This window comes from Hippopotamus amphibius, chromosome 1 (assembly GCF_030028045.1).
Source record: "Hippopotamus amphibius kiboko isolate mHipAmp2 chromosome 1, mHipAmp2.hap2, whole genome shotgun sequence".
Lineage (NCBI taxonomy): Eukaryota > Metazoa > Chordata > Mammalia > Artiodactyla > Hippopotamidae > Hippopotamus > Hippopotamus amphibius.
In genome coordinates this window covers 20968796-20991966 of record NC_080186.1, presented here as the reverse complement: position 1 = coordinate 20991966, position 23171 = coordinate 20968796, and the positions used below count along the sequence as shown (strand labels likewise).

General features: G+C 48.9%; 1 protein-coding gene across 1 annotated transcript; it reads right to left on the bottom strand.

Moving 5' to 3' along the window:
• Nucleotides 1–1445: 1445 nt before the first annotated feature.
• Nucleotides 1446–8122, bottom strand: TRNP1 (TMF1 regulated nuclear protein 1). The gene is made up of 2 exons (XM_057732802.1): nt 7169–8122; nt 1446–2665 (listed from the first exon to the last, which is right to left on the bottom strand). The coding sequence occupies exon 1, from the start codon at nt 8012–8014 to the stop codon at nt 7340–7342; it is 675 nt and encodes a 224-aa protein (XP_057588785.1). The 5' UTR covers nt 8015–8122; the 3' UTR covers nt 1446–2665; nt 7169–7339.
• Between the last annotated feature and the right edge of the window lie 15049 nt (nt 8123–23171).

The window sequence follows — 23171 nt, the reverse complement described above, 5'->3', positions numbered from 1 at the left end:
ACAGAAGACCAAGATCCCCACCCTCCCGAAGATTACATTCTAATGGGGTAGAAAGAAAATAAGCTAAGTTATATAGTCTTAGGAGGTCAGCAATGCCTAAAATTATACACAGCAGGGTAAGGGATTGGAAGTGCTGGGGTTTGCGATTTTTAAAAGGGTGAACCTCCCTGAAAGGGTGACATTTGATTGAACAACAACTTAAAGACAGTGGGACGCAAGCCATGTGGATGTCTGGGGAAAGAGCGTTCTGGGCGGCGGGGACTTGCCAATGTACGCAGGTGTGTCTGGGGAAGGGCATGTGTGCCTGAGGGTGTTTTGCTGACCTTGTGCTGGCGCATGTGCTCCCCAGGAGAAGCAGGAGACAGGAGTTGCCCACTAACAGCTATCACTTCTGGAGAGCTCGCCTCCAGACTGCCTGCCATGCTAAGTTCTCCCAGATCACACCCTCTCAGTGTACCCTCCTAACATCTCCACGAGAGAAGTATTTCCGTTTGACAGACAAGGAAACTGATGCCAGAGAGGTCAAAGAGGTGTGTCTGCCCCTAGAGCCATGGCTGTTAACCCCTGCACCATCGTGCCCCTACCCTCTGATTTCACGTGGATGAGCATGACAGTATATCTCCTGAACACACATGTGACAGGGCATGTTTGGCATGTGACAGAGAAAAAGAGTTTGCATTACTGTTTGCCACGTCGTACATTTTCTTGATGCAACTGTGACACCAGCCATGGTTTGTGGTGACTATGTCAGAGGCCCATGTGGCAGCAGGCATGCCTGTGGGTATGTTTGGGGGAGGTGTAGTGTTTCCGGGTGTGAGAAAAACACTGACTCAGTGGCTGGCATTGTTCTCTCATAGACAATTCCTGTAGCCATCTAAGATGCCAGGACAGGAAGGAATCAAGAACTGGGAATCAGAGCCAGAGAGGGGAAGGCTGAGGAAGGAAAGAGCCATCCCCCATCCCCAACCCCACAGTGCTCTCTAAGCAACAGTCCACTCTCCCCCTACGACCCATGGTGCGTGGGGTGGGGGGTGGGGGGCTCCAGAGGGGGAAAAACCTTTCTGTGAACTTTGGGGAGTGGAAGATATGCCCCCAGGCAGTTGTGATGTGTCTGCCCTTTCAGTTCCACTCTCCAGCCTTCTTCATGTTCTGTGCCCTTGGAAGCTGACCTCTATGGATCAATGCCTCCCTTGTTCCCTGCTCTCTGTTGGGTTCAGCCAATGATTCTCCAGCGGGAGATACTGGAAGGAGGGAGAATAGCGTGTTTATTCCCCCTTCTCCCTCCCCATCAGGTCACCATGGTTGCCTACATCTCTCAACCAAAGACCACTTCTCCTTTCTCCAGGTCCCTGTGCCCTCCTATCGCCTCTCCCCTCTTTACCCCTTCAGGCCCAGGAGTTGAAATGGCTTCTCCCTGTTGCTAGCCCCAGAGAGTTGCATGTACCTTGTTAGTTTCTTAAGCCCAGCCCACATCTTTGGAAATAGTCCCTTTTTAAATCTCTGCCCAGTCTGAGTGTGCTCTGTCTCCTACTGGGACCCTGACTGACAGACAGGTCCATCCATTCACCAGCACGGTCACACACAATCCTCCACGGATCACCATGCTGCTGTGTTATCACAAAACCACTCACACCCCTTCGTGTCACACAGTCTCACACGTGCAGTCCCATCCCCTAGCTTCCTCATCACATCCTTAATTGGGGAAGACTTCCTGGAGAGGGTCAACTTGGAGCCAAGTCAAGGGAGAAGTCAGTCTGCAAATCAGTCAACAGGCCCAGACTGCCAAACGAAACATAACAGAAGCTTCTCAAGACAAGGCCAACTTAAAGAGCCCTGACAGACACACACAAAAGAAAGGCAGTGAGGGCACTCACAGAGTAAACCTCAAAACCACACACGCTCGTCTCACATCACTGAGATTTATTCTTCCTGAACATATATATCAGAGAACTGATTCAATATGCATTCATTTTGCAGAATTCTACAACTTCTGGGTTATGTGTGAGTCAATGTGGCCCCCTTCCCTCTACTATCAGGATATTTGAATAAATGTGCTCCCTTTTTTCATTCGAAACTTAGAATTTTTTGTTGCCAACACCGCTTCCTGAGAAAGAGGTGTGTTTCCCAGGAGCCAGCAGCCCATTATCTTTCTAAGGGGCCACAGGCATACGCCCACATGAAAAGGGCAAGGACGGTGGATGAGGGGAACTGAGGAACTGCTCACAGCAATGTTTCCCCTCAAACAGGCCTCCTGGCGCTGTTAGACTGAGAAGCAACAGCATCTACCAAAATGGGGAACCCAGCTGTGCTGCGACTTGTTTAAGAATGATGACTACATGTTTAAAAGAGATCCTTTTCACTTTCACATTGGAAAGCTTTGCTGCACTCAAATAATCTGATTGCATCTCAAGGACTTGTCGTAACATCTCCAGTTGTACAGTGTAAGCCAAAGTCGAATACGGCATATATAAAGAAATTCATACTATAGGCAACTTCCCCAGAATCCAGCCCCTTGCCACTGTAAAGTGAAGGTTTCCTGTGAAATGAGGAGGCTGCTGTGCTTGTGTAAGGTTGATTAGAGAAGTCTTCCTGAAGGAGGCGTCCAGGGAATGAGCAGAATCCAGGAGTCAGATCCAGAGTCGAGGCTCTAAGGAGCTGGGAGGAGCTGGAAAGAATAATTTCAAGAGCTTTAATTACCTCTCTCCCACAGCCACCCAGCCCCACCCAAACTCTTCAACATCTACCTCCTTAAGAGGGGCCATTGTGGAGAGAAGGAGCAGGGGCAATATTTTGAAACCGGGCTCCACTGGCTCCCGCCCTGGAAGGGGTGGGGGCTCCTGGGGTGAGCTCCCTGGGGCCTCTGTTCTTGGCTGGGATCCCCACTGGTCTGAGCAGCTGGAATGGAATGTTCCTGGGATTAATAAGCCTGCCCCCTCCTCCACCTCTCCCCTTATGGAGCTCCTCGGGGACTGTAGTGGGGGGAGAAGGGGGACTGTTTCAGGGATGCCTGATATGGCGATGCTCTGGAGAAGCAAAGGCCCACACTGCCTGGGGGCTCTGTCCTGGCAGCTTCTCCTGGGCTAGGTAGGTTGGCTCCGCTGAACATTTACAGACCTCCTCTATGTGCTAGGCACTTAGTGTGACCTCTTATTTAATACTCAGAAATTATCCCCTCCCTAACTCCCCATAGAACACACACATACACACACACACACACACACAAAACTGGCTCAGAGAAGGGAAGTCACTTCCCAAGTTCTCCCAGCTGAGAAGCTCCAGGCCAGGACTAAATCCTAGGTCTTTCTAGTTCTAAGACAGGACACTTTGTGCCCCACCATGGAGCCTGTCACCCTCCTCCTCTGCCATCCCAGGCTCATTGCTCTCCTTGGCACCAAACATGCCAGCCCAGGTGTGCAGGGAGAGGAGGCAGTCTCCAAGGCAAGCCCAGACCCTGAGCATCCTTGGCCTGCCCTTGCCTGAAGCCAGGTGTGCTGACTCAGCCTGACTCACCCTCTGGAGCCCAGAACACTAAGCAGGGGAGCCAGCCTCTGGGGGTGTGCCCAGACCTTGGAGGGGTGGCACCTTCTGCCACCCCTCCAATGTCTGATCACATCCCTCCCCAGAACCAAGGACCAGGGTTCATCGTACCCAGACTTAACGGGTGAGAGCCCAGAAACCCTCCAAGTGGAGCCCTCATTAGCCTGATAAATTAAAAGCCACATAGCCTAATGTTTAAGGTGTCCTCCACTTAGAGGTTCTATGTCCTTGGGCAAGTCATTGGCCCTCCCTGACCCTCAGTTTCCTCATCTGTGGAAATGGGGCTAACTACTTTGCAGAGTAGCTGGGAGGACTGAAACAGATAATGGGTGTAAAGTGCTTAGCACAGCGCCTGGCATAGAGGTGGTGGTTAATATATTATGCCACAACCAAGGATTCCCTTCCCCCATCACTCCTAGCCAGGGTGCGGTCAAGGTTTAATGTGGGAAGAAATAGGCTGGGGATCTCCCAGCTTTTCCAAATACCTCCTCCCATGCTGGCTGTAAAGCAGGGGAGGAGGTAAAAGGCTCTGCTTCTTCAGCTCAGAGAAGACTGGGACCCTGGGTTTTTCTCCAGGGACCTGGCTGTCAGGGTAAGGGAGCCTTCTAGAGACTGCCCGCTGCAGGCTTGGAGCACCTTAGCTGCGAATTGTCACTTCAGTCTAATCTTTAGGAAGCCACCTTGATACCCAGGTGGCGGCGACGGCAGGATGGGGTGTTCTGATCCATTATCAGTGTAATAAATCTGCGAGCAGTGAAACTACTCTGGGCTTTTACTCAGACGGTGACCGCCAACAGGGGCAACCTCTCTCTCCAGGAAAGTCTTTCCTGATGGATTTTCCCTCTGAAATCAGAGGCCCGCCCCTTCTCTAAGTAACCGCCAGGACTCCCACATTCTGCCAGACCTTTAATGCTCAATGTCTGAGAAGCCCGGGCAATCTGGGAAGCGACTGGCTGGGGGCGGGGACACTGTGGGTACGGAGCCTGCTCCAGGCCACGCCCCCACGCCCGGGGAAGCAGCCCACACTGCCCTCTAGTGGCGCCTCCCAGAGGCGCCTCACTTGTCAGGGGCCAACAGAGAGAGCGAAAGGGCTCACCCAGCGGAGGGGTAGGTCCCGACTAAAGCCCTGAACTGATTTTCCAGCCCCTCACTTCCCTTTGCTGACATCCCAGATTCACTGGTGGCAATCAATGTCCTCAGTGCACAGACCCTCAGGATCCCCTGTACTCAGTCCAGTCCCCAGGGCTAGATGGCTGGGCCACCTAGAAAGTGTTCAGGAAAGTATGGGGGGTGGGGTGGGGGGGGTGGTATAGTATATAATCAGGGGCTATAGTTATTCGTGAAGGCCTACAAACAGCCCTCCAACAATTCTGGGGCAGGTTCCTAGAGGTGGGCTGGCAGACACAAGCCCTTGAAAACAGAGGCCCTATGATTCAGTGCTGCTTCTTGAGCCCCTGGACTGAGCAGAGATCAATGTTTGTTGATTGAGGAGAAAATAGAGTCTTCTAGAGGGGCCCTGGGTGGGCCAGGCAGGGATGGGAAAGTGACTTTTTTTTAGTTGGCTGAGGGGTAGTGGACAGAGCACTGAACCAAGAGCTGGGGTTCAAGTCACTGAGCGCTGTGTGCCCTGGCTGAGGCCCTTAATAAGAAGCAGTGGGACATCTGGAAATGGAGAGAGAGGACAGAGCTGCCTGTGACACTAGGATCAACCTCCATTTCCTACATATACCACTTTCTCCAGCAAGAGCCACCTCTAATTCCCTACCCGCCACCCCCCTCCTCTAAATCAGGACAAAGCTGATTACCAATAAATCCCAGAGAAAGGCAAAATTGTGGTGACACAGAGCACTTTACACCATTAGCTAAAAGCTTCTCTGGACCAAGCATCCCTCTCCCGTGCAACCCAGAAAACAAACAGTCCTGGCTGCAGCCCAGCGCTGCAGCCTGAGCTCCTCACTGTGTCACCTCCAGGGAGTCCTTGTCCTCTCTGGGCCTCTAGACCCAAAATGACCCACGTGGCTTTGGAAGGTCCTCTTTCTCTGGGGAGGCCAGAGGATGTCAGGGCCCAGCACTTCTCTCCCATCCCCAAGCTCTCAGAGTCTCTGAGACCTCCTCCTGGACTTCCCTTCCCCAGCTAAGAATGGGTTCAGGAAGTCCTGGCTGTTAGCTGAGAAACCAGGCAAAAAGTTTGCTACCTGGGAAGAGGAAGAGCTGGCTGGGGGAGGGACAGGTGAGGGCCCCTGCGGCTCTGCCTTTCAGAGCAGTTCACCTGACCCTGAGGACTCTAGGATTATACCAGATTCCTGTGACTCTTCATATCTCATTCTACACCCTTCTCCCCGTTCCCAAGCCCTGACATGAGGAGGGGCAGCTATATTCAGAGAGAGACTGAGGAAACTGGCCCAAAGAGGGGACAGAGTTGTTCTAGGTCACATGGCAGACAAGCTGACACCAGTTCTATCTAGCCCCTGCCCCTAGACAGCAGAGAGATACTGCAAGAAGGACACACACAGGCCTAGGACCTAGTTCTGTCCTTAGCTGGCATGTGACCTTGCCACTCGGTAAAATGAGGACTTTAAGTCAGCTCCTAGGCTCCACCAGCAAAAGCAGTGCCTGTTTCTAGGTGTGATATAAGAGAATAAAACATTCTTCCATGATTTATGGGAGAAGAAGACAGACCTCTGCCCTGTGTTAACCTCTTCTGGGAGGTGAAGATACACACTTCACAGACTGATAAGTGAGGCTGCAGTCAACTGAGCAAGTGAGCAGCAAAGCAGCAGCCAGGCCATTTACAGCTGAGTAGGGCAGGGGAATGGGGGGCCTGAAGGGCATGTGGAAAGAGAAGCAGATCTCATTTCAGGTCTGGCCCTTTAAGGCCCCACTTTCTAGAATCTAGAAGCCAATGACATACCTGCCCCCCGGGGCCTGTTAAAGGATGTCACCTGGCTCCATCCCTGGCCGAGCCATCTTAGCGACAGGTTGGGAGGGAGTCCCTAGGAGAGCTGGCAAAGCTTCAGGCAGTCACCAAACACTCCACCCTGGTCATCTGAGTCAGGCTGAAATCTTAGCGAAGCTGCCTGAGTGTCTGAGAAAAGATCTGTCTCCTAGAAATGCAAGGGCCTAAGTATAAGTATGATGAGAGCAAATCCTTAGCCTCTCTGGGATTCCATCTCCCCAAGTGGGAAACAAGGGCTTAAGAGAGGAGAACTCAGGTACATGGCTTTGCCAGTCCTCACCCCATCCTGGGGCCTCATTATTCTGTCCTCCCGAAGGGCGGTGCCAGAAAGCAGCAGCCTCAAGGACAGGGCTCTTCTTACGGCCCCAAGGGACCCAGGAAGGGCAACGCCGGTGGAGGTGAGGGTGCGGGTGCTGCGTCAGTGCAGGAGGCTCCAACTGGTAAAAGTTTGCTGGCAAACCCCTTCTGGGATCTGAGCAGCCTCAATTTGTCCAGCTGTCTAATGGGGACTTGGTGCTACTACCTCATTCCCCAGGAGGTCTGGGAGAGGCAGCAGCAGAAAGTGGGCTGCTTTTATTAAAGACCCAGCGGTCTCCAGAAGCCCTAGGGATGTCTGGAGCCTTGCACCGCCCCGCCCGCCCTGCCCCTCGGATGCACCCGCCGCTAAGACCGCACCTCAGTTTAGTCTTCTTCGCTGGGCCCTCGGCCCCCCGACTGTCTCTTCCTGTGGTCGGGCAATCTGTCCATCCGCGTCGGTGACGCCGTGCATCCAGCCGGCGTCCGCAATCCGTCTGTCTGCACCTCGGCGATGGCCGGTCGGGGCGGCCAGGGGTCCCGGCGCGGAGGTCAGCGCTGGGGGGAGGCGGGGCCGCGGGGCGGGCTCCGGCGGAAGGGCGAGTCGGGCTCCGGGCCGTGGCCCCGCCGCAGGCGCCCGGCGCCCCAGGGCACGCAGCCGCCCAGACCCAGCGCCGAGGCGAGCAGCGCGGGCGGGCGGGCGCGGCGGCCACGGCGCGAGCCCTTCTTGAGGCGCGAGCCGTGCGCCGCCAGGTAGAGCTCGGCCTGCGCCACGCCGCCGCCTAGGCGGCCCAGGCTCTCGGCGCGGTGCGCCAGGCGCAGCTCGGCCGCCAGGAAGACGCGGTGCAGCTGCAGCACGCGGCTCTCCAGCTCCGACACCAGGCGCCGGCGGCCCTCCACCTCCAGCAGTCGCCGCCGCGCTTCGGCCAGCTCCAGCGCGCGGCCCCCCGCCGCCGCCGCCGCCGCCGCGCCAGGGCCGCCGCCCGCGCCCCCGCTAGCGCCCTGGCGCCAGCGCTGCAGCTCCTGCCCCTCGGCCGAGCCCGCCGACTCCTGGGCTGTTTCGGGCTGCGGTGAGGCCCGGGCCGGGGTCGGGGTCAAGGTCGGAGTTGGGGACGGGGGCTGAGGGGACGACAGGGACTCCCGGGGCGGCGGCGGCGGCGGGGACCCCGGTTCGGCCGACCCTTCCTGGGCCCCCGGGCCGCAGGCGCTGATGCGGCAGCCCGGCATCCCCCGCCCCCCCGGTGGTCCGCAGGGGTAGGTCCGCGGGTCTGGCCGGCTGTCCCCCACGCGGGGCAGGACCGACACCACAAACCACAGAGAAGCGGCCGCAGCCCCCACACTAGCGTCCAGTCAGCCGCCGGTGAGTCTTATAGACCATGGGGCGGGGCGAAGGGCAGCACAGCCAATCAGAGGCTGGCATGCCCTGAACCCTCCTCCCCTGCCCCGCCCCGTCAGGGTACTGCCGGAGCCCTTCAGTTCCCTGGTCCTCCGACCCACTCTGCCCTGCTAGGGCATCCAGTCACCGTCCTCCTCCTCCAAATTTGGGGTGGAAAGGGGACCGCATCTTCTCTGGTCTGGCCCCTGAGTCATAAGCTCTGGTAGCTAGTGCTTAGAAATCATGGACTCCACACCTGCGGGAGGGTTTTGCCTGAAGCCACACTAGGTGACAGTGAAAGCCTGAAAGAGAACTCAGGAGGCTTCTCTCCTTGCACAGCACTGAACGCTGCCCCTTGGCTGAATCGGCTCTACCTGGTCTCCTGGACGGCAAACTTCACCAGGACGCCCTTCTCCAATCTCCCTGCGGCCATGGAGAGGTTAACACAGAGGGGCGACTGGCCTCCTGGTGGGGATCTGGCGGGTTGGTTCCTCACCAGGCAGGCCCTTCACTTGCAGAACAAACCTCAGCACTGCTGCTGAGCTTGGCGCGGCTTTCGCAAACCTCGGTGGCCCCCCGGAGGTGCCCCACCCCTCAGTGGGCAAAATTCTTTCCAAGTCCCTGCTCCTGTCTGCTCCTCCCAGTAGGTATCGCCACACCTCTCACACAGAGCGGGAAACAGACTCAGAAGGTGTAGCCGAGCCTTGCCCAAGGTCCGTGGCTCAGTCTGCACCACCGAATGGGACAAGCTCATCCATTCATGCGTCTGGTCACTGAGGGGACCCTGCTTAAGTGGGACTTTAGTCATACTGGCAAAACGATAGAAATGAGCTGTAGCCATTTTTCCAAAAGCAGAAGTGATCTTTCCAGACCCCCTCCAAACACTGACCACGATGTCATGGCACTGCCATCCACTTGAGAGTGTCATCGGAAATGAAAGGGCTCTGTGTTGGGTGGTGGCAGGGGCTGGAGGGCCAGAAACCAGCTGAGACCAATTGGGAAGAACTGCAGCAGACCTTGGGTTCAGGAGGACCTGCCAAAAGTGTGGCCAGTGGTTACCACCGCAGTCTGAAGAGGAGGCCGATGGGGGCACTGCACTGGCTTGATGTGGAGAAGGAGGAGGACTTGAGAGCACACCCCACACACACACACACCCCACCCCACCCCCGCATCATGTTATCTAAGTGCTTTTAAGTGCCTTAGATTGAGTGATGGGGACTTGTGGGTGAGACAGCTCAGCTCCCGAGAGGCAGCTCAGAAGGGGCTTGGAGAGGAGGGAGAGGTCCATGAGGGGGCGTCAAACTCAGTGAAGGGGAAGGGAGGAGGACTTAGAAGGAGGGAGTGAGGGGGAGGGTGTTCAGTGACCTGGAGTAGTGGAGGCTCGGGGGAGGGCAGGGGAGAGGTTCCGTGAGAGGAGGGGCTCGGTGAATATGATGGGCTCAGTGAGGGGAAAGGGGTTTAAAGGGTGCATTGGTGCTAGAGGCTCACAGAGGGAGAAGGAGAAGGGAAGTTCAGTGAGGAGGATGGGGCTTAGGGAGTCAGAGGAGATGAATCAAGGGGAACAAGACCAGGATTTACCCCCACCTCCCACCATCAGCCAGATTCAGAGAACCAATCAGATCTCAGTTCAAATCCTACACACCCTGCCCATCTGGGTTACCATGGGCAAGTTGTTTCTCTGGATAGGAGATACTCAACCTACATTTATTGAATAGATGAACATTCTCTGTCTCTCCACAGCATCCCTAAGGGAGGGGCATCAGCAGTCTTTGCTCCTGATGAGAAACTGAAGCCCAGAGAAGTGAAGAGACTTGCTCAAGGTCACACAGCACATAAGTGGCCAAAGATTCAAACACAGATCTAACCCACCCCAAAGTCATAGCTCGCCTCCCTGCTGTTCTCTGATATAACCCTGTCTAAAAAGAATGAAAGAAAAATAATACAAGGGTAGACAGAGCTAGTTGAGAATTGACATGTCCGCTTCATTCATTCATTCATTCTTTATTTCACTCATTCAACAAATTTGCTTGTTGCCTTCTCTGTTGAGCTGTCTGCTAGAGGTACAGCAGTGATCAGATGGGGCCCTGCCCTCAGAGAACACACAGTCTAGGGAGGACACAGGTGACCGCAGTTCGGTGAGGTATCTCCTGGGATAGGAGAAACACAGTGGCTGTGCAAACCAGAGCAGACACTGAGCCCAGCTAGGTCGGGGAGGGAATCAGAGAGTGTTCCCTGCAAAAGGTGATATTTAAACTGAGACCTGAAGGATGAATTAAAGTGTGCAATGGATGCACAGATGGTGGGGGGACAGGAAGGGAGAAGGATCAGGATGGGAACACCATGCGTACAGGACCAGAGGTGAGAGAGCTTTGGCATCTGCCAGCTTCCTTGCTCTGAGCTCCGTGCTCCCAGGAGCGGGCAGGGGACACAGCCAACCACCTCTTAGGGCACAGCCAGCCTGGCAAACACAACATTTGGAATTAGAAAATGCACTTTTAAACTATAAGGATTACTCTTTTTTTTCTGATCTTTAAAAGTTACACATTCATTTTGTAGGAAAGATAGGAAATAGAGAAAATACTAAAATACAAAAAAAAGAATAGAGAGGAAAGGCATCTGGAACTGAAGAAACTTGAATTTGAATTGAAGCTCAGTTCTTTCCTAGCTGCACAACCCTGAGACAGGCACTTTTTCTCTGTGAACGTCAGGGCCTGAGGAATGGAACCTCTAATACTTATGGCACAAAGACATAAAAATATCAAGGATTTGTCCAAGGTCTCACAACTGGTCACGTCTGTCTGTGGTCTGAGTCAGAAACCTTGAAAGGCAGCCCTGAGGGGACCTGCTTTCAGAGACCTGTCCATTATATACACTCCCCTTCCAGGACAGCAGCCAGTGGAGACAGAACCTCACAGAGGGAATGGCAAGTGCAGCTGTGGCCCGAAGCAGGCTCCCCTCCGTCAGCTGAGAGTGGGGTGGGGCAGGAGGTTAAGGCTTGAAAAGTCGACTTCTATCCCAGCCTAGAAGATTCAAGGCCTCTGCTAAGAGATCCAACCCCTCCCTTTCAGTCTCTTCCTGGCAACCTGGCCTGGCACCCTCTAGGATGTGATATCAGTTTAATAATTTAGCAGACGCAGACAAAGATAGCAGCTCTGAAAATAACCCAGCTAGGTCCCAGCCTCCATCTCCTCTTTCCTCAGCAGACTCCCCTGCCCTCCCCCCAAGGTCTCTGGTTGTCCCACACACCTGTCAGTGCCCCTGCCTGCCAGTGGGCACCTGATCCAACACCTCTTCCTTCTTCCAAACTTCTCCTCCTCCTCATCTCCTCCTTCTCTCCATTCTCATATTATTATATTAATTAGAGCTTAAGGGAACTTTGGGCTAGAAGTCAGAAGATTTGGGTTCAATTCATCATGTGGGCTTGAGCAAGTCCCTTCTCCTCGCTAAGCCTCTGTTCCCACATTTGTCAGATGAGGCCTCTGGGTTCCTAAATGTGGCATGAACATGTTTGGGTGGGGGGAGGGCAGTGACTCGGACAGGGGACTGGGTATATTTCCCAGGAAGGCACGACTGCAGTGTCACCCATCAGTGCAGTCAACAGCACTGCCACCCATCCTGCTGCTCCATCCTGAGAGCTCACAGCTTTTCTTTTCTTCCTTCCTTCCTTCTTTCTTCCTTTCTTTCTTTCTTTCTCTTTCTTTTTCTCTTTCTTTCTTTCTTCCTTTCTTTCTTTTTCTTTCTTTTTCTCTTTCTTTCTTTCTTTTCTTTTCTTCTCTTTTTCTTTTTCTCTTTCTTTCTTTCTCTCTCTCTTTCCTTTCTTTCTTTCTTTCTTTCTTTCTTTCTTTCTTTCTTTCTTTCCCTTTCTTTCTTTCTTTCTTTCTTTCTTTCTTTCTTTCTTTTTCTTTCTTTCTATCTTTCTATCTTTCTTTCCTCCTTTCTTTTAATTTCTCTTGTGATGAAAATTTTGCCCTGGTTCTTATTCCTAGAATAAAAGGCTGTGACTTGTGTTCACAATGGATGTAGCAGGTTCCACGTGCTTTTGGTGCTTCATCACGTTCTGACAAGTACAAGTTTTATTTCCCTCTGGGAAGCTGGAAAGAGCAATACCCCTTCCCCCTTGAAGCTTTGTTCAAATCACCCCACCTTTAGGGGTCTCAGTTTTCACAGTAAAATGGCCAGGTGTTGAAGGGTAAGAAGGACAAGGTTAGGTTCCATGGTCTCTAGATTGTAAGCTCCAAAAGGGGTGAGTTCGAATTTGCCTTTATGCATTCATTCAGCAATGTAATTAAGCACATACCATGTACCAGCCATGGTGCAAGGTGCTAGGGGCACAGCAGTAAATAAGAAAAGCACAATCCCTGTTTCCACAAAGCTTACATTTCAGAAACCAAAATAATTAAATCCCAAGAAATGTGCCATGAAGGAACAATAAAATACCTCCCAGTGTTTACTTAGTGCCTACTCTGTGCCGTGTACAGAGTACTTATGCTTTGAAGTATATTATTAACATGCCCCATTTTACAGATAAGGAATCTGAAGGACAGAGTGGTTAAGTAAATGTGGCCAAGGCCACATGGTCAAGGAGTGGCCAAGCTAGGATTCAACACCGAGGCAGTCTGCCTCCAGAGCCTGTTTTCAACCATGAGGCCATAGTGCTTCCCTAGAAATCATGAACAACAACTAATCTGGTGACATGATAGAAAGGGGAGTCAGGGAGGGCCTCTCCTTAAGAGATGACATTTAACCTGAGACCCAAAAGATAAGCAGGAGTCAGTTATGTGGAATTGGGGAGAAAGATTTCCCAGCAGAAAAAAATAGTATGTGCAAAGGTCCTGAGACAGAAAGATTAGTGTGTTCAGTGCCTGGGAAACTGGGAAATGGAGACAGTTGGGGTCAGAGGAGCTGGGTCGGGAGGCCAGAGTGAGGATTTGGGGTTTTACTCTAAGTGCAGGGGAAGCTTTTGAAAGGTTTAAGTGGGGATCAACATGATCTGATTTGTTTTTAAAAGATCATGCTCTTAGCCACGTAGAGAATGAACTGAAAGGCAACAAGAGGAGGATGAGGGAGACCAGTTAGGGGATTACTGCAGTAATCCAGCTGAGAGAGGATGGAGGCCAGGCCAGGAGTAATGGCAGGAGGTGGGAAGAGAGACGGATTTGGATTTTATTTGGAGATGAGCTGAGAGGACTTGTGGATGGATTAGTGTGGGGGTGAGGTAATGCTCTCTGGGTCTGTGGATAGAACGGTAGAATGGATTGTGGCGCCCTTGACTGAGATGTGAAAAACCAAGGGAGGAACAGGTTTAGTAGAGAAATCAAGGTCAAGAGGGTTTTTTTTCCCACTACATGATAATTGCTTCATTACAAAAATAAGAACAAAAGTCTATAGTAATAGCCCATCGTATCTTCCCATTTTTTAGTCTACCTAAGAAATAGTGTACCTTGCAGGGGGTATACATTCAGTTTCAAAGGTGGAAAGAGGACTTCCCTGGCGGTCCAGAGGTTAAGACTCCACACTTCCATTGCAGGGGGCACGGGTTCGATCACTAGTCAGAGAACTAAGATCCCGCATGCCACATGCACAATACGGCCAAAAAAGAAAAAGAAAAAAAAGAAGATGGAAAGATTATTTAAAATAACTGACCTTAGCACAGCACCATTCAGATATTATGGTTTGAGTTACTGTGCACTGCAAAATGAAAGTCTAACTTGTAAAGTCATGCTCTCTGCATCAGTCTAGTGCAGAAAGGCAAAACTCAGTAAAAAAAAAAAAAAAAAAAGTAACACAGAAAGGAAAAAAATATATTTTACTAGCTAGTAAAGGTCTACACACATAGAGAATAGGTAAATCTTTGGAAATAATTTTGTTTTGGACACCTATTTTGGAAACTTTTCTGTTTCTCTTCTCTACTCTCAATACTCTACTCATAGAACACTTCACTTCTGACACTTCTGGTCATTAAATGTGTTGTGTGTGCGTTTTTCCACACCAACCAATTCTTCGATCCCAGCTGGGTGTCCTGCAATTCAATGTGATTCGATTCTGACACTAACTGAAATTAACACAGACCCCACAGGGCAAGGGCTTATCCCACAAGACTGCCCTTCACTTCAGACACCAATCACAAGTAGTAGCTTCCCCGTTATCCACAACTTCTGTCCGACTTACCTACAAATCAGAGGTTCCCACAACCCCCTCACTGGATTCAATAATTTGCTAGAACAGCTCGAAAACTCAAGTAAACACATTTACTAGTTTGTTATATAATAAAGGTTACAGATGAACAGCCAAACGAAGAGACACTAGGGTGAGATCTGGAAGGGTCATGAGTGCGAGGAGCCTGTCCCATGGAGGTGCAGTGCACCACCCTCCCAGCATGTGGATATGTTCACCAACCCAGAAGCTCTCCACACACTGTACTTTGGGGATTTTTATAAAGGTTTCATCACATGAGCCTGATTAAAATCATTAACTCAGTCTCCAGCCCCTCTCCCCTTCCCAGAGGATGGGGTGGGGTGGGGCTGAAAGTTCTAAGCTTATAATCATGGCTTGGTCTTCCTGGTGACCAGCTCCCTTCCTGAAGTTATCCAGGTGCCCACAAGCAGTCACCTCATTAGAACAAAATATGCTCCTATGACCCAGGAAATTCCAAGGGTTTTAGGAGTTCCGTGTCAGGAACTGGGGCAGACACCAATACATATTTTTTTTCCCGTTATTTCACAACAGCCAAGGTGGATATCCATGATAAGCAGGGAGTGTATAGATGCTTCTGGAAGTCAGCACTGGAGAGTCAGAGCTGGAGACTTTAATTTGGGGAGTCATCCATAGATGGTAGTTAAAGCCAGGGGATAGGATGAGTGGCCTTGGGAGAAAGTGTTGATGGAGAAGTGGACAGAAGTCTGAGGCACCACATTTAGAAGTCAGGAAGATGGAAAGGAACCAGCAAAGGAGCCTGAGCAGGGCTGGTTGGCAATAAAGGGGGGAAACAGAAAAGTGGGCTGAGCAACTAACTGAGAGGAAGGAAGCAATTATGGCAAATGCAGACCATTCTTCTGTGTCAGCTTTGCTCTGAAAAGCAGAGAAATAGGGCGGTAGCTGGCAAAAAAGTGGGGTTGAACAGGGGTTCTGTAAGAGGGGAGCTGCTAGAAGCACCTTTGTATGCTGATGGGATTGATTTAGCAGAAAGGGAAATATGGCTGCCTTGCATGAATAACCTCACAAGGGAGATTCTTTTTTTTTTGCGGGGGCGGGAGGAGGCTGTGCTGCTCGGCTTGTGGGATTTTAGTTTCCTGACCAGGGAACGAACCCATGCCCGCTGCAGTGGAAGCATGGAGTCTTAACCACTGTGAAACAGATAGGTGGCGTTTCAGGAGGCTCTGAAGAACTCCAGACCTTTATGTCTCAATGCAGAAAGAATTCAGCAAGAGGCGAAGTGATAGACAAGAAGTGATTTATTAGAATAGGACACTTGGGACTTCCCTGGTGGTGCAGTGGTTAAGAATCCGCCTGCCAATGCAGGGGACATGGGTTCGATCCCTGCTCCAGGATCCCATACGCCTTGGAGCAACGAAGCCCGTGCACCACAACCAGTGAGCCTGTGCTCTAGAGCCTGTGAGCCACAACTACTGAAGCCTGCATGCCTAGAGCCTGTGCTCCACAAGAAAAGCCACCACAATGAGAAGCCCGTGCACCACCACGAAGAGTAGCCCCTGCTCTCTGTGACTAGAGAAAGCCTGCACACAGCAACGAAGACCCAACACAGCCAAAAAATTGATTAATTTTTTTAAATGCTCTCTTATTTTTTAAAAAAAAGAAGAATAGGATGCTTGTGAGGCTTACAAGCGGACAGGCAAGCATTGCACTGCCCCAAGTACTTAGTGGGTTACATTTTTATAATCAAAGGAAGAGAGGGGAGGGGGAGAAGAGCTTCTGTGTCTTTCTTGAGTAGACATCACACTTCCATCATCGGCTCCTCCTCCAGGGCGAGCAGGGGAGTTTTCTTGTCCCTACATGGTCCGGCCAGGACTATCACGGCACTTTGGAAAAATTATTTCAGGTCTCAGTACAATGAGGGTCTTTCACGCTGAAATGTCACCTTTCCATAAATGATTGTTTTCTTGTGGGCATAGAACATGTCCTGGGGGTCATTAACTTGATGATACCACTGGGCAGGTCGTAGGCCTTATTCTCCACTACTGTTTTATTGTTTGGGGGGCATTGTGCAAAGAGCATGTCCTAGGGGTCAAAGAGCATGTTTGGGGGTTCATTAACTTCCTGAGCTCACTGGACAGGATGTGGGTCTCATGCCACCATTGTTTTATTGTTTGGGGGCATGTCTTATGCTTCTGCTGCATGGGTTTGTTGCTAATCAAGTTAGCTTGATTTTGTTGTTAAGCAAGCCAACCTGGCTTTGATGATAAGCGACTTGTTCTGCTTTATGAGTCAAGCAAGTCCACACTGTTTCAGGATTTCCCCATTACTTTCTTGAGTGATCATTAATCTTACTGTGGTCTCCCAAAGCCCCCTAAAGTCCCCTCTCTATCGACAATCCCCTAACAGGATTTCTAAGCTAACTATTTGATTATCCTACTGGACTGCCAGGGAAGTCCCCACGTGGGAGATTCTTAAGACAGAAAGAGAGGATGGGCGCTCCAGTAAGCTCATTCCTACCACAAGCCTTCATTAAGCACTTATTGTGTACCAGGCACTTCCAAGTGCTAGAAATATAGCAGTGATCAAGACAAGCAAGGTCCCTGCCCTCTGAGCACTCTGATTCCAGAGGAAAAGAGAAAAGCCAAAAAGAATAAAAACTAATAAGATCATTTCAGATTGCATTACATGTATGCTTTGAAGGAAGAAAATGGGGTGATATGATAGGGCGTAACCTCGGCAATGTACTTTAAAAAAAAATAATAGCCCCATAGCCATGTTTTATTTTAATTTTTTATCTATTTTTATTTTTTATTTATTATTGGTTGCGTTTGGGTCTTCGTTGCTGCTAATGGGTTTTCTCTAGTTGTGGTAGGTGGGGACTACTCTTTGTTGCAGCACATGGGCTTCTCAGCGCAGTGGCCTCTCTTGTTGCTCTAGGCACACGGGCTTCAGTTGTTGTGGCACTTGGCCTCAGTAGTTGTGCCTCGAGGGCTCTAGAGCGCCAGCTCAGTATTTGTGGCACATGGGCTTAGTTGCTCCATGGCATGTGGGAACTTCCCGGACCAGGGATCGAACTGATGTCCCCTGCATTGGCAGGTGGATACTTAACCAGGGAAGTCCCCTGGCAATGTACTTTAGATAGAGAAGTCTAGGATGATGGAGTGAGCAGCTATGGGCGTTGCCTTCCCACCACTTACTTGTCCTACTTTTTATACCAATGCGTTTATATTTTGGGGGGAGCCACCTTTCCTACATGTTCAGTGCATGTTTCTTGTAGGGCTGACCCCAGCCCCTCTCCAGGAATGGGGTTATGATCCTGGCCTGGCCAATGAAACTCAGAACTAGGAAGTTTACTAGAACTATTGAGAAAGAGAAACTTTCTTTCCTCAGGCATTGTTGACCAAGTAGATTATAAACCTAGAACTGCAGGCAGTCATCTTGTCACCAAAAGGAAGTGTGTACCTGGTGCCTGGCAGGAGAGCCCAGAAACAGAGACCTGATGAGTGTGGAAATCACTTGAGCACCTAATTCCAGCTGTACCCAAAGGTACCCTTGGACTTTTCAGTTAAGTGAGCCAATAGATTCTCTTGTTTTTCTTAAGCTGTTTTGAGCTATTTTGAACTTACAATTGAACAAATCCTAACTGATGAAGAAAGCAAAGGAGCTGGGATTAGAAGTGCTAGGGAGGAGCAATCCAGGTAGAAGGAACAGGAAGTGCAAAGATTCTTTGCAGGACAGTTTGGCATATTTGGAGAACATAAAGGAGGCAAGCGAAGCTGGAATATAATGAGGTGTGGTGATAGAATGAAATGGGATAGACCCACAGAAAGAGAGTTCCATTTCCAGCAAAATGGCAGAAGAGAGGAGCAGAGAAATGCTTCCCCATATATAGCACTTAAAAATGATGGATAATTTTTTTTCAATTTTTTTGTAAAGCATCAGTGAGCTGACTACAAAGTAAGGGAATTAACAAAGGTCAGAAGTGACAAGAAAGGGCAATTCCTCAAGAATAAATCAGTCTTGGGACTTCCCTGGTGGGCAAGTGGTAAAGAATCCTCCTGCAATGCAGGGGACGCAGGTTCAATCCCTGGTCAGGGAACTAAGATCCCACATGCTGTGGGGCAACTAAGGGGCCACAACTGCTGAGCCCATGTGCCACAACTAGAGAAGAGAAAACCCATACCCTTTAACTAGAGAGAAGCCCGTGCAACACAACAAAAGATCCCTCATGCCACAACAAAAAAATAAACTCAAAATGGATTAAAGACCTAAATGTAAGGCCAGACACTATAAAACTCCTCGAGGAAAACATAGGCAGAACACTCTATGACATCCATCAAAGCAAGATCCTTTTTGACCCACCTCCTAGAATCATGGAAATAAAATCAAGAATAAACAAATGGGACCTCATGAAACTTAAAAGCTTTTGCACAGCGAAAGAAACCATAAACAAGACAAGAAGACAACCATCAGAATGGGAGAAAATACTTGCCAACCAAGCAACAGCAAAGGATTAATCTCCAAAATATACAAGCATCTCATACAGCTTAATACCAAAAAAGCAAATAACCCAATCCACAAATAGGCAGAAGACCTAAACAGACATTTCTCCGAAGAAGACATACAGATGGCCAACAAACACATGAAAAGATGCTCAACATCACTCATCATTAGAGAAATGCAAGTCAAAGCCACAGTGAGGTATCACTTCACACCAGTCAGAATGGCCATCATCAAAAAATCTAGAAACAATAGATGTTGGAGAAGTTGTGGAGAAAAGGGAACTCTCCTGCACTGTTGGTGGGAATGTAAGTTGATACAGCCACTATGGAAAACAGTTTGGAGGTTCCTTAAAAAACCAAAAATAGAACTACCATATGACCCAGTAATCCCACTCCTGGGCATATACCCAGAGAAAATCATAATCCAAAAAGAAACATGTACCATAATGTTCATTGCAGCACTATTTACAATAGCCAGGACATGGAAGCAACCTAAATGCCCATCAACAAATGAATGGATAAAGAAGACGTGACATATATATACAATGGAATATTACTCAGCCATAAAAAGGAATGAAATGGAGCTACATGTAATGAGGTGGATAGACCCAGAGTCTGTCATACAGAGTGAAGTAAGCCAGAAAGAGAAAAAAAATATTGTATGCTAACTCATATATACGGACTCTAAAAGCAAACAAACAAACAAAGGTACTGATGAACCCAGTGACAGGATAAGAATAAGGATGCAGATGCAGAGAATGGACTGGAGGACACGGGGTTGGGGGGGCGGGGGGCGAAGGGGAAGCTGGGACGAAGGGAGAGAGTAGCATAGATATATAAATACTACCAACTGCAAAATAGATAGCTAGTGGGAAGTTGCCGTATAACAAAGGGAGATCAACTCGATGATGGGTGATGCCTTGGAGGGCGGGGACGGGGTGGGGGGGGGGGGAGTCGCGGGAGGGAGGGGATATGGGGATATGTGTATAAATACAGTTGATTCACTTTGGTGTACCTCCTAAGCTGGTACAAGAGTGTAAAGCAATCATACTCCAATAAAGAGCTTAGAAAGAAAGAAAGAAAGAAAGAAAGAAAGAAAGAAAGAAAGAAAGAAAGAAAGAAAGAAAGAAAGAAAGAAAAGAAAGATCCCACGTGCCACAACTAAGACCCGACACAGACAAAAATATAAATAAATAAATAAATAAATAAATAAATAAATAAATAAATAAATAAAAGAATAAATGAGTCGTATCTGGTGTTTGCCCTGAAGGCACCTGTTGAACCCTGAGACCTAGACAGTCAAAATTTTTTATTACTTAACCCACAATAAGACATTTCACAGCATAATCATTTCATGATGTATATAAGACAAATCATTCTGCTGTACACAGACTTATACACTGCTATATGTCAATTATATCTCCATAAAACTGGAAGAAAAAAAGACATTTTTACAACAGCACCCAAGACAGAGACAAAAGTTTCACAAGCAATATTCACCCTAATTACATGTGAGCCATGCTAATATTCCTCAGTCTAATCTATTCCAAACTATTCAATTGCCTCTTTTTTTTTTTTTTTTTAATGCTGGTTGAGTCCCATTAAACAATGGAGTGCTAGGAGCTGAAGAGTATTCTATTTGGAGCGGGGAAGCCAAGTTGCAATCAAACTGCAAGTTGCAATCAGGAAACATTCAGAAGAAAAAGACCATTGCGGTCCCAGGTCCAGTGTTTTGTTGGAGTTTTCTTTTCTAGGGAGTTAAAGTTTGGTCATATTGAGTTTGAAATATCAATTAGATATTCAAGCAGAAATTTTGAGTGGGCAGTTAATTTATATGTCTGGGCCTCGGGAGAGAGAACTGGGTTGCAGGTGTGAATTCAGAGTTATCAGCAGACAGGCAGTACTTAACTGGATGAGATGACCGTGGGAGGAGAGAAGGCAGAGGAGAAGAGAGGACCAAGGACTGAGCCTGGGGCATTCAGATGTTAAGCAGCCAGTGAGAAGAAGTGACCCACAACCTCTACCCTTTTCTTTCTCCTTTTCTCCAATCTTGCTGTCAGAAACACAGATGTGGTGGATGCCCTCAAGGATGTTAAGACCAAGGCCTCACTCTAGGCATGGTAGAACAGTGAGCTGCTGTGTGGGGTCTGATACTTCCAGCTGAATCTAATTCCTAACTGACACAGGAACAATACTGAGAAACTCCTGGCAAGATTGACCACGAAAAAAAAAAAGGAAAGTGGCACAAATAAACAATGTGAAATTTGAAGATTGGGACTACAGAACTACAGCTATGGCAGAGATTTAAAAGATAATTGAGGGAGATCCCTGGTGGCACAGTGGAAAAGACTCTGTGCTCCCAATGCAGGGGGCCTGGGTTCTCGATCCCTGGTCAGGAAACTAGATCCCACATGCATGGCACAACTGAGTTCACGTGCCACAAATAAGAAGCCCTGGAGACACAACTAAGGAGCCTTTGAGCTGCAACTAAGACCCAGCACAACCAAATAAATAATTTTTTTTTTTTTTTAAAGAGGTGAGCTGGGGCTTCCTAGGTGGTGCAGTGGTTGAGAATCCGCCTGCCAATGCAGGGGACACGGGTTCGATCCCTGCTCCAGGAAGATCCCACATGCCGCGGAGCAACTAAGCCCGTGAGCCACAACTATTGAGCCCATGTGCTGCAACTACTGAAGCCCATGCACCTAGAGCCTGTGCTCTGCAACAAGAGAAGCCATGGCAATGAGGAGCCCACGCACCACAACGAAGAGTAGCCCCTACTCACCACAACTAAAAAAAAAAAAAGAAAGCCCGGGCACAGCAAAAAAGACCCAACACAGACAATTTAACTAATTAATTAATTATTTAAAAAAAGAGGTGAGCTGACAGTCCTCCCTTTAAAAAAAAAAGATAATTGGAGACTATTAGAAACAATTTTATGACAACAAAGTTAGAACAAAGGTAAAATAGACAAATTCCTGGAAAAATTAAAATTTATATCAAAAACAATCAAGTAGATTATGAGAAAGAAAAATTATAGAACATTACTTGAGAACATAGATGTAAATGCCCTAAACAAAAGATTAACAAGCTAAATCTAGCAATGTATTTACAAGATAATAAGCACGAATTCCCTGGCAGTCCAGTGGTTAGGACTCAGCACTTTCACTGCCGAGGCCCAGGTTCAATCCCTGGTCAGGGAACTAAGATCCCACAAACCACATGGTACAACCAAAAAAATAATAATAATAATAATAATAAAATAAAAAAATAAAAGAAAATAAACATGTCCTGACCAAACGTGAGTTTACTCTAGGAAGTCTGAGTCAACATTAGAAAATCTACTACTGTAACCATACTAATATGTTAGAGGAGGGAAACCAAGTGAACATTTCAATATACAGAAAATGCGCCTGATAATTCAACAATGTTTTATGTTAAAAATTCTTAGCAAACTAAAAAAAAAAAAGGAAGGGCTTCCTAGGTGGTGCAGTGGTTAAGAATCCGCCTGCCAATGCAGGGGACACGGGTTCGATCCCTGCTCCAGGAAGATCCCACATGCCACGGAGCAACTAAGCCCGTGTGCCCAAAAAAAAAAAAAAAAAAAAAAAAAAAAAGGAAAAAAAAAAAATCTTAGGAAACTAAGTATAAAGCACCCCTAACCCGGTAAAGCGCCCCCTCCTGGAGGGGAGGGTATCTACATACATTTGGAATTCCGTAAGGAAAATGTCTCTGCTCCCCATTTATTCAATCACCTCTAATTTTACTTTTTAGTTTTATTGAGCTATAATGAACATACAGTTATGTATAAGTTTAACGTGTACAGCATAAATCAGCTTTTATTATAAAAGAAACTAAAACATTTTTGTGGACCCCTAAAAGTACTGAGACGCCTAGGTACTGTGCTTATTGTGGGTTGAGGAGTCCAACAATAATGGAAACTCGACTTCCCACCAGCCAGATGGAATGAGGGCTCTGAGTGGGTTTTTAAAATAGCTTATATCTTGCCTACCTGATTATGTGCACCCATTCATAGCCTCTACACCCGCTTCAGCCTTTTCTCTCACTTCTGTCTCTTTCTGACGCTCTCTAGGTCTGTCCCTATCTCCCTTTCCTGGTCTTTCTATGATTATGCCTTCCCCTCCCTCCAGCCTTCCCCACCCCCCACCAGCCCCACCTGCTACAGAGCACTCTGGTTCCAAGGAGAAGATGCTTTAGCTGTGAGTGCATCAGATGCCAGGACCTCCCCTCCCACTCCCTCCATCTCTTCCATGCCCTCCCTCCTCCCGTATCTGAGGCTGGACTCAGCAGCCACCGCCCACTGCCACCCCCAGACAAGCTGGGAGGAAGGAACAGC